The 11,743-nt window shown below is 31.0% G+C and overlaps 1 protein-coding gene across 1 annotated transcript; it reads right to left on the bottom strand.

Moving 5' to 3' along the window:
- Positions 1-1,617: 1,617 nt before the first annotated feature.
- LOC123883575 (calcineurin B-like protein 1) lies at positions 1,618-5,876 on the bottom strand. The gene is made up of 9 exons (XM_045932420.1): positions 5,500-5,876; positions 4,402-4,538; positions 3,469-3,551; positions 3,169-3,228; positions 2,634-2,742; positions 2,482-2,534; positions 2,229-2,309; positions 1,986-2,098; positions 1,618-1,879 (listed from the first exon to the last, which is right to left on the bottom strand). Exons 2-9 carry the CDS (start codon positions 4,478-4,480, stop codon positions 1,816-1,818), a joined length of 642 nt encoding a protein of 213 aa, XP_045788376.1. The 5' UTR covers positions 4,481-4,538; positions 5,500-5,876; the 3' UTR covers positions 1,618-1,815.
- Between the last annotated feature and the right edge of the window lie 5,867 nt (positions 5,877-11,743).

Genomic DNA, 11,743 nt, shown 5'->3' with positions numbered 1-11,743 from the left:
TTATCTAATCTATATATATAAGAAAGTTAATTGTTCTGGATAAGTCTAAACTACGCTTGCTTAAGGTGCTGCCATGTGTCCCAAATGAGGATAATTGATGTCCAAAAATTTGATAATTGGACTAAAAGTACACTCCTTTTCAAATGAAACCGAGCCATATTAGCCATTTGGGGCATTTGTGAGTGAAAAAGTGTTTTATCAAACCATATTTTTTATTGTAACCAAGTCATTAAGTCATTTATGTCTTTTTCAATTTGAATGAAACTAAGTCATCTAAACCACAAACACATGTGACATCTTTTCACTTCTCCCAATGTCTCACCAAATTTCAAATTCAAAATTTTTCACCCTCATCACTTATTTTTCATTAACTTCTATAAAAAATTATAAAAATAGGGAGAATAAAAATCATCAAACGTTCTAAATTATAAAACTTAAAAAAAAAAAACTTTTATTCGGGATAAGTTCTAACTTATATAAATTTCAAATTAATTATCATATACGAGACAAATTGTAACTTATAAAGATTTTAAAATAATTATCATATGTGAGACAATTTCTAAATTATAAAAATTTCAAAAAACTTGTTTTATACAGGATAAGTTCTAACTCATATAAATTCCAAATTAACTATCTATACATGATAAATTCTAACCGGTAAAAATTGAGAAATGTTTATTAAATGTGAGACAAGTTATAAATTATAATTTTTTTTTTAAAAAAAATTACTTTATATGGGATAATTTCGAATTTATATAAATTTAAAATTAATTATCATATACGAGACAAATTCTAACTTATAAAAATTTCATAAAACTTATTTTATGCAGGATAAGTTCTAACTTTGTTTTTCAATGTTCTTTTGGTTAACAAGAATGATGTAACTATTTAAAATCTTATGTTTTTTAGGTGCATGTTCAAAGTGAATCTTATGTCTTTTCACAATTTTATACCATATAATTATTTTTACCTTTAAAACTAATCAAAATTCATAATTAACACTTGGCAAAAAATATATTTATCTGCATATTTCCAACAAAATTCTAAATACTTATTAACTATATCTAAATTTTAAAAACATTTGCTTACAATTTTGATTACCAAACTATAACTTAAAAAAATATCATCGTAACATTACGACCCGTGCGATAGCACAAGTCTACTACCATCTCTTCTACCTCTTTGAGGAGGGTTTTTTTTATTTCTTCAATGTTGCACTTTTCCTTCCTGGCATGAATCTGTTTATTATGGGTTTTTAATTTTTATTCTAAGGTTGTAGCTAAATAATTAAATTTTAAAGAAAATCATAAAAGAGTGTAATCCCAAAAGAGCTATGCTGGATTACTGGTATTGAAAATGATGTACAGCCTCCAATGTTGGTGCACAAAGCATCAACAACCAAAAAAGGCACAATGCACAAACAAAAGATTTTGACTGTTTTTCAAATCTGGATATATCCGACCCATTGAGAAATGTTTGAGGGAGAGAGGTGTCAATATATTTTGGAAGAAATACAACTGCTATAACAATGATGAAATAAAAGTATACAACAGCTATATATTTTGGTTCATAAATTTGCCATAATTTAAATTTTTAAAATACGGAAAACACTTTAACTTGGGAAACTGACTGAAATATTTCAATGAGAATGTGATTTACAAATTATAACTCACTGAGAAAGGCTAACTATAGCAAGCATGTCATCTATTCTTTTCTGTTTGAGCTCTTACAAACACATCAAATTCTCTAAATAATATAATTGAGAACCTAAGGTCGTGTTCTTTCAATAATAGTAAAACCTAAAGTTGTGTACTCTCAAGCAGCAAGTTCATCCACGTTAGAATTAAATACAAAACTTGGGAAAGAAGTTGTTATGTCCCTGCATCAACAACAAAATAATAAATTACACTATAGTTTGAAGTTTGAACATCTAACTATGGATAAAAGTAGATTCATATATACCATGAAAATAATCCAGCAAATACCTTAAGTAGGGAAGGGTCATGATTTTGAGCAGTGATGGATTATCAGAAACAAATTTTTGCCACTCGACGATGTCTATTTTGCCATCTTGGTTCAAGTCAGCATCCAAGAAAGTCTGGCCAGGAAAATGAAAAGGAGGTTGGTTACAACTTATGACACAACTTTTAACAACAAACAATAGTTCTTCTGCAGATAGACTTATATATATATAATGTTTTTGTTATTTATGAATTTTGCGAACATACCTTGTCTAGAATTGATTCTATAACATCATCCGCCAACTTCATTTCAGACTCGAAAAGAAGTGCAATTAACATTTGCTTGACCTGTCAGAGATCACCAAAAAAGGGAAAGAAAAGCAAAGTCAAATTAAAAGTATATGAGACAAGAACGACAGAATGCTATAAATAAGAACAGAAGTTTTTACTTTGGAATAATAACAAATATGAACAATTTCATTAAAGACACAATTATATGAACAAATAATCACCATCTTACCTCTTGACGCTCTATAAAGCCAGTATTGTCCAAATCATAGAGCCTAAATGAGACTGCAGGGCAATACCAAATTTAATATATCAGGACAGCTGGATCAAAAATAAGGAATTTAAGGTAAACTACAATGAGTCAAGATCCAATTTTAAACTCACAGTCTATCTTGTCTTCTACTGCTGCATTTGGGTGGAAGACATTGAGGGATCTAACAAAGTCATCAAAATCAATAACACCCTTCTTCTTGACATCAAATAGATCAAAGATCTGCACGTAAAAAGATCTGATACCGTATCACTAGATATCCAGTCAATTGAAAAAGGTTATTTCATAAGGATGACATATAACATTGACCAAGAAATAAATAAGAAAGTTGAAAGGCTAAACAAACGTTGATTTCTATCTCCAGAGGAAATTGGGAAATGAGAAAAATAATCTACACATACGAAGTTGAAAAATGCTGGAGCTATTCAAATGGCTATCAATAGATATGCTTCTTGTTCATCTTAAAAGGAGTATTGAGTTTCTTCTAGAATAACATAGTGAAAGAAACAGCAAAGTTCTTCAATAAACTACATGCAAAAATTGTTGGTCTATACAGCACATTTAGGGATTCTTATAGGCATTTGACATGCTTGCAGAGAACAAACAATTATGGCCTCATTAGTAGAGAGTATAACTACGATATCGTACCCGATTAGCAAAGATATTTTCCTTTTTCTTATTCTTGAAGATTGCCAATTGAAATTCTTCCTGCAAAGAAAGAATAACCATAATTACATTACAGGGTACAAGTTCAATGTGAAGAACAAATATCCATAATGAACAAAAATGATATTTTGATTCAAAGACATTTGGAAGAGCTTATTTGGGCTTATCTTATCACATTAGCACGTGTTTGTAAGGGCTTGTTGTGACAATAGCTTATGTATATGTTTTCAACTTATTTTCATATACTCTTAAAAATTTCTTTTGCAGAGTTCTATGTAGTACCTTGCTTATTAGTCCATCATCAACAACAGAACTGCTGATGCTCTTAAAAAGCTCGAATAATGCTTCGACCTCACTGACAGTGACTGTGAAACAAAAAATTGATGCACAAGTTTAAACTACAAAAACTAACTTGAGTGCTTGAGAAAAAGAGAGCAATTCCATAACAAATAAATCACTAAATGGAAACATTTTTCTTAATAACAAACACAATAGTACCAAACTCCCATCAATTTCAATTGAGACACCAACACAAATGAACCAACAAGTCTCGTTTTGGTTTCTTAAATTAAACTAGAATACTTGCTGAATGCATAGGTTTAAAATTGTGTCAAAACCACGAAAACCTTTTAGCAAATGGGAGAGAAAGCGGCCTTTTCTGGTTGATTTGGTGAATGATGGAAAATAAAGGATTGCAGGCAAGCAAACATAAGAAATGAACAAAAGAATAGCAAATTTAGCAAAACTACAATGTTCTATGGTTTAGTTTACTTCCACAATGAGCAGAAGAAATGCAAATTTACACTATAGCCCATAGCCCAACATTTCCCACAGCCTATATTTACAGAACACGATGAAATTCATTTGTTCGACGTTGAGATATATGACATCAGGGTAGGCCACTAGGCCCTTATTACATTGTCCAGTTTTGCCTACTTCTAACAATAAATCAAACAATTTGAACTGTCTTACCGACTGTCAATACTCAATAACTTAGTTTTATCATCGTTATACTTTATAAGATTCATTCAACAAGACTGCAAAACCAAATGTAAATTCACACTAAGCAGTAAGCAGGTACATTCATAATTCGATAAACAGATCCAATCACAACAATCTAATAACTAAACATACAATTTCTCAAAAAAACTACAACAACTAATCATACAGGAATTACACCATAACACCATTATACTGAAAAACCAGTTGACTTACAAGCTGTCTGTGATGCAAGAATGATTGGATCCTCCTTCCCAGGAAACTGTCTTGTTGGTTTAGAGGTGAAACAGCCCATTTACAGATACCGAGGTTGGCAAGGCAGCACACGGCACAGAACCAGTGCTCAGTTTTACCTGATTTAAATATAGGAGAATGTTAACTTGTGCCCTTAAGGGCACATGTTAAGAAGATAAATGTGGAAAAAATTTATTGAACTTGTGGTGTATTCAATTCTCTAAACATTAAATGTTTTCTATCATTAAATGCTCTATTTCTATTTTTAGGTAGCTTAACATGTGCCCTTAGGGCACAAGTTAACATAACCCTTAAATATATCATTATAAGGATCTTACCCTTCCAATCAAAACCCAAATTGAAACACCATAACATAAAATATATAATTAAGTAAACTTAATTTCAAAGCAAAAATATAATACTCCTTCCGTGACAAAATATAAACAAAAATTGACTTTTTAGATTCATCCCAAAATGCAATCTCTCTACCAACTGAGCTAAGCTCACCGTCACCGAGACTACAAGTTTATAATTATATCAACTCAACATGACTAAAAATTATAATCAAATTAAAATAATGCCGGCAGTCTTAAAAATTCCACAACTGTATGTCAGAAATCAATAATTGTGAGCTCATGATCACAATTATTGAAGAAGACTGTCTGTTAGAAAATATTTTTTAAAACAATTTCTGGCAAATATAAAATAATAAACATATATTAATATAGCAGTAGTTACAGTTATTAAAAAATATAAACACTTGACCTCGAAATTGAATTAAGATTTTTCAACCAATAATCAAGATGAAATAATCTTCAATACAATTCTAAAATAACAATCAAAATCAACAAAATTCCATGAGAGCTAATCAAATAAATTACACAATAGATAAAAAAATTCAATAAAAAACAAACAATGTGATTACTTAGTTTATCCTTTTACACCTCTTATAAACCCTAATTATAACTAAGATCAAAACAAGAGATAAATTGGAGCAAATAATTCAAAAAGGGAATCGAAAAGGTAAACAAACATAAGCACAATAATTGTGAGAATTGGTAGAAAGAAACTCAAACTCACCTCTATAGTAGAAGAAGGGAAAAAAAAAAGTGACCTAGAAAATTGGCATAAGAAACGGTTTTGAATTTAGATTTAAGAAAAAGCGTTTTGAGATTAACGCTGTTTGTTGTTTGTATACTAATAAGAACGAATATTGAAGTAAAGTTGGAAACGGCGAAGTTGATTGGTGTGTGTGTGAGTGTTGTGATGTGTGACGGCACGAGGAATTTATAGCAAAGTAGTAAAATAATATTTAACTTATTGATTAAGAATAGTTAAGAATGGTAAAAATCTTATGACACGCTAAACATTGATTAACTTAGAATCTTTGAGCGTGTGATGGAATATTCTTGAGAAAACAAAAACCGTGTTTAATTAATAGCGTTAATTACGCATTCATGATGCTATATCTTCGTCTTGCTACTTGCTTTGGCTCCTATTGTCAAAACATTAATTCAGTTGACGTCTTTTCTTTAAATGAGTTACCGTCTATTCAATGTTATTGTTGTTAAAGATGGTAGTAGTACGTTTTACGAATGAACTTAAAAATTACTCGTTTATTAATCAATATACTAGAGTGTTAGGAAAATTTACTTACAAATAGGGGTGTTTATGGTTTAATTTTAGATGACTAATTAGAAAAACATAGATTTGATCTGATTTTGGAAATATTCAAATTATAGATTGTAATTATTTTTATTAAATACTAGTTAAAAGACTCGTGCATTCACACAAGTCTATTGATTACAATGAAGGATAAAAAACTTGCAACGAAATTAAAAACAATAAGGATAAATTAGTAACTTTTGTGGTAATCGATTTTAATATATTAGTAATAGACCGGTGGCAAAAACGCATTTGATTCATATTTTATACTATGCAAATTTATGTCAACAAAAAAAATATAATTTAGTTAGGGTGAGTTTGTTAATAAAAATTTTTTGCTGCGAAAAAAAAGGATATTGTTGGTATTATGAAAAGTCAACACTAAAATTTTTTATATCCTCTTTATATATAGGTATAGATTAATATTATAAATACACCGTAAATAATAGGTTAAAATATAATGTATAATAGATTAAAATTAGATTTAAATACAATTTTGGTCTACCTAGTTTATCAATTTGTGCGATTTTGGCCTACAATTTTAAATTTGCAATTTTAGTCCTCATATTTACCCCTTTTTTTTTTTTATTTGCTAACCCCTAGTCAAATTTTGACCAAAATGTGCTAACATGGCAATCTTTTAATACATGTGTGACAATAATTAGCTAGACAAAAATTTTCATTTAAAAAAGCATTAGATTTGGATCTTGAATGTCATCTCTTGTGCCCTATGAAGCATGGTTGGTACACCATGCTACGCACCGAAACCGTACCAATATTTTTAATTTTTTTCTCCGCATGGTACACTATGGATACACATGGGGTACGCCAAACACAAAAAAATAGGATTTTTTTTCGGTATTTTTTTATCAAAAAAGAGTAAGACATATGATAAAGGAGTAACAAAAATATAGGATATTGGTGTAAATGAACGAAATCTATTTAATGGAGCCGGTCTTGAAGTTGCAAGTCTTTTTCTCGATAAACTTAACCTAAAAGCCGCTCTTTTTGTGCAAATTGTTTTTTAGTTTTGATATGTTGTTGTCATTTGAAGAATGCGATTTTTTTTTTTTACTAAGGGTCTGTTTGGTAAAAAAAGCTATAAGCTAGCTGATAATTGATAAGCTAGCTTATAGCTGAAAAACTAGCTTATAGCTGATAGCTGAAAAGCTAGCTAATTGAAATTAAAGTGTTTGGTAAAATTAGTTTTAAAGTGGTTAATAAATATAAAATGACATAATTGATAGTGGGTAGTTTATTTTTTAGAGTGGGTAGTTATTAAATTAAAGGGTAAAAATGGAATAAAGTGTAAAAAGCTATAAGCTCAAACGCTACTTGAAATAGGCACTGTTTGGTAAGTCCAATAAGCTAGTTTATAGCTTATTGAACTAGCTTATAAGCTTGTTTGAAAAAAATGTGAAGTGTTTGGTAACGAGCTTCTCTAACTAGCTTATAGCGTTTTTTGAGATGCTATTTCAAGTAGCGTATGAGCTTATAGCTTATAGCTTTTTCATTTTATTCCATATTTACCCTCATTAATTTTATTTATTTATTTTTTAAAAATTATAATAACTACCCACTAACACTTACAAAAAAAAAAAAAAACTACCCACTAACCATGTATTTTTATGTCATTTTATATTTACAACAGCTAAATTTGCCAAACACTTTAATTTTATTCTACTAGCTTTTCAGCTATAAGCTACCAGCCATCAGCTATCAGCTATAAGCTAGCTTTTCAGCTATAAGCTAGCTTATCAGCTATCAGCTAGCTTATAGCTTATTTTTAGCAAACAGAGCCATAGCATCTGAAAAAAAGTATAAGCTAGTAAAAAAAGTTTGTTACCAAACACCTCTAATTTTCTGAAACAAGCTTATAAGCTCGTATAAAAAGCTATAAGCTAGCTTATTTGTGTTACCAAACACACCCTAATTTGAATTACTTTTTAAAGTATGATTTTTTAATGTTTAATTTTATTTATATAATTATATTAAAAAAAATTATACAAATGTACCCGTACCTTAGTTTTTCTAAAAATTTCGTACTTCGTACCTATGGGTGGCAAAGCGGGCAAGCCCGCCCCGTTTAGTCCCGGTCCGCTTAAGCCCGCCTAAAAATAGTACGAGCCGAGCCGAGCCAACTTAGGTGGCCGAGTCTAAAATCACAGCTCGTCCCGTTTAATGGCGGACAAGCGAGTTGGTGGGCCGGCCCGTCAAACAAAAAGTTTTTTTTGTTTTTTATTTTATTTTTTATTTTGACACTTGTGTTGTTACGAAAAACATGTATGTAGTCACTCTAATTATCAAGAAAGTATTTGACTTTGTGTTTAAGGTAATGAATCGGGAAAAAATATGAATCACACCGTATGTGATGTTGATTCAAGTAATAGAATAAAAAAGTAAGTTACGCTAGAAATCCGGTGAAGAAGAAGAACGAGTATGAAGACCGAAGAGACAAAAAGAAGCAAAAACGACAATAAGAGAGTAAAGCGGTAACAAGTAATCCTAAATTTGGCACCGGTCGTATTGTATGAATGAATAGAAGAAAAAAAACTAAATTTATTTTAAATAAGTCTGGTATTTTATTGGGTTGGGCCGTCTCATACTATTCATTACTAAAAAAAATAGATTTTAAATCACTAGGTTTAGTCTAGTGGTGAGAGATTTGGTTAGTACGTTATAGGTCCTGAGTTCGATCCGCAGCTCATTGTAAACAAAAAAAAAATATTTTTATGTAACTTGCGGGCCGCCCCGTGCTCGCCCCGCTTTTTAAGCGAGTTCGGCGGGGCGGGCCAACTAAAGGAGTAAAGCTCAAAACTTAGGCTCAGCCCCCAAAAAATGGCGGGGTAAACGGGTCGGCTCGACAGGTTGGACCCTTTTGGCCACCCCTATTAATACTATTGTACCATACCTGTACCGGTACCTAGGTAACATTGTGCCACTTCTACATTTGTCTGCTAATATCAATCATCAATAGTAAAAATTTGCAAAGCAACCGCATGAAGACTTGCGAGATGGATTCTCCGCGGTCAAATAGTAACTGCAGGTAAATCTCAACCACCCATTTTATTGATGTTTTTTTTATTTATTTATCAATGTTGAGATAAGCATTTTCCTATCACGGGAAAATTAATAGACAATCCCATCATAAATTTCACCTTAAGATAGTTGGAACTTGGAAGAGGTTAATTGTTGGGATGCACATTATGTGCAGTCAAAAATCATGACTGCATGCAGTCAGCAAGATCTGGACTGTCCGATTGAAATCAGACAGTTCAGGTTTTAAAGTTAGATTTTTTATTATTTTAAAAAATAAAACTGCATAAGATCTGTGCCGTTCAATTTTGATCGTACGGTTGGAAATTACTAACTGCAGCCTGACTGTATGGTTCCTGAATTCATGGTACAATTCCTAATTGTTGAGAGAAGGTGAGGGTATCGACTCAAACAAAAGGATACCTAATTTCACCATCGGAGCTAATTTTGCAATGATGATAGTAGCTAGCATAAAACAAAATTGCACCCATCATTCGCTAGCAATTGTCCAAGTGGACTGAACCGTAGTTTAGAAGAGCTAACCGCTAAAATTGACTCTTTGTTTTTTAATTTATTTTTGTCATTCTACTTCATTTTTCGCGCGCCCTATAAAATTATTAAAATATCTCCATCCGCTACTTAATAGTGGATTTTACGTTTAAAATCTTGAAAATTTCACGGTAGGAGGGTGTTTTTTTTTTTTCTCAAAAATCTCATTTTTACCAGTTTTCTATTTAAGCAGTGGATTATGTCTGCTGGACGTTATAAAAATGAGAAAATTTTATGTTAGGGAATTTATTATTTTTTTTGACAAATTTCACATTTTTATAACATCCACTACTTATAACACCCCCTAGCAATGTAAATTTCTCATTCCTACATGAAAATTCATTTTTATAACCTCCTCTACTTTAAGTAGCGGATAAAAATGTGAAATTTTAGAAAAAAAACTCCATAACATGAAATTTTCTAATTTTTATAATATCCGCTACTTAAGTAGCAAGTAGCGGCTAGAGAACTGATAAAAGACTGATTTTTGAGAGAGAAAAAAAAATTCTCTTATACCATGAAATTTTTAAGATTTTAAACGTAGAATCCGCTACTTAAGTAGCGAATGGGGGTATTTTAGTAGTTTTATAGGATGCGCGAAAAATGGAGTAGAATGATAAAAGTGAATCTCATCTATTAAAGGAGCAAATTAAATTTTATTTTCTAAATAAATAAAAAATGCAAAGGGTGATCAAATGTATAGATGTGAAAATAGGTCTTTAGAGATACCACCATAAAAACACATAAAGAGATCACTATATTCATTTACTTTTCAATAATTTTAATTTACATAGAACAAATTTCTATGGATGGTGCATTTGAAAAATATCCCTTGCAATTAACTAGGATCGACTATGAGTATTTGGGAGGTCTGTTTGTATGTTTAAAACGTTTAATTTTAATAAAAAATTTAGTTTATATGCACCGTCAGTGTAAAGTTATTTTACACATGCGTCAAATAATTTACTGACACATCATGTATGATATTTACAAACACATGATATGTCACATTCGTTAAATGATGTGACAACACATCATTAAATGTATATGTAAAAAATCTTTACATTTACTATGCACAACAATTAAAGTCTTTTTTTTTTTTGTCATACTTCTGTTATAAGAAACTTTTCTCAACTGTGGAACGAACTATTACTCGTTTTTTGCAAAATTGTTCATCCTTGAAGCATATAGATGGATTAGGATTGCATGACTATGATGCGTTTGGGACCATCTGATCTGTGTGATGAATCCATGTTCCTAAATCCTAATCTAACCATGTGTTAAGCTCTTTTAATTTATGTTTTCTTTTAAAATTTAAATAAGATATAATTTTTTGACAAAGTTTAAATTTAAATAATAAGATAATAAAAATTGGTTTTTGTGTAATTTTTTAATTTTTATTTAGATTAGCTGCTTGAATATAAGCATCCTTCTTGCAAGAACCGGCTTGACATGCTACGAATCCTTCGAAAAGAGAGAAATGGAATTTCTCTTGCTTTCTTTTCCTCCCAAAGTTCCACTTTTTCCAACGTGAGAGGGTGGTCATTCAAAACTTGCAGGCTCCAGTCGCAACAATATGAGCTGTATGGGCTAAGCCCCATATAAAGAATAATCAGATTATAGAAACATTGGTCCAAAACACCCTTATAACAAGCCAACTTTCTTGATAAGATAAAGACTGAATCAGTGATGCTTAGAAATAAAGACATGATATGGAAATTTTTACCGAGATTATATCTTTGGAATTGGAATGAACAAAGGGATGCAGATTCTATGCACTCAGAAAAACATGCATTCAGTCAGTTCCTCATATACCATTTGATTGAAATTACAAAATATATTAATCTGATCTGATGACTATGATTCACCTGCAGCCACTTTTTGACTGCAGGGAATCCAAATCCTAAACAAAGCTCTCACACGAGAATAAAACGTCCACCCCAACTACACCACAACGACTCTATGGACATGATAAGCACAATCATATAGAGTTAACCGCCAAAGTGTGTATATTATAACACACATTTCATATCTCATGGCACCAACCTTACTTGTCATTGACGTGTCTTTGCAT

Source organism: Trifolium pratense, linkage group LG5, assembly GCF_020283565.1.
Source record: "Trifolium pratense cultivar HEN17-A07 linkage group LG5, ARS_RC_1.1, whole genome shotgun sequence".
NCBI classification, from domain to species: Eukaryota; Viridiplantae; Streptophyta; class Magnoliopsida; order Fabales; family Fabaceae; genus Trifolium; species Trifolium pratense.
Note: the sequence above shows the minus strand (reverse complement) of the source record. Positions and strands in the feature narration are given on the sequence as shown.

Coding starts and splice junctions, on each gene's coding strand:
- LOC123883575 (XM_045932420.1), bottom strand. CDS start 4,480: ATGGGCTGTTTCACCTCTAAACCAACAAGACAGTTTCCTGGGAAGGAG. Junction 3,229..3,468: donor ATGATGGACTAATAAGCAAG/GTACTACATAGA, acceptor CTTTCTTTGCAG/GAAGAATTTCAATTGGCAAT. Junction 2,310..2,481: donor GCTTTATAGAGCGTCAAGAG/GTAAGATGGTGA, acceptor GATCTCTGACAG/GTCAAGCAAATGTTAATTGC.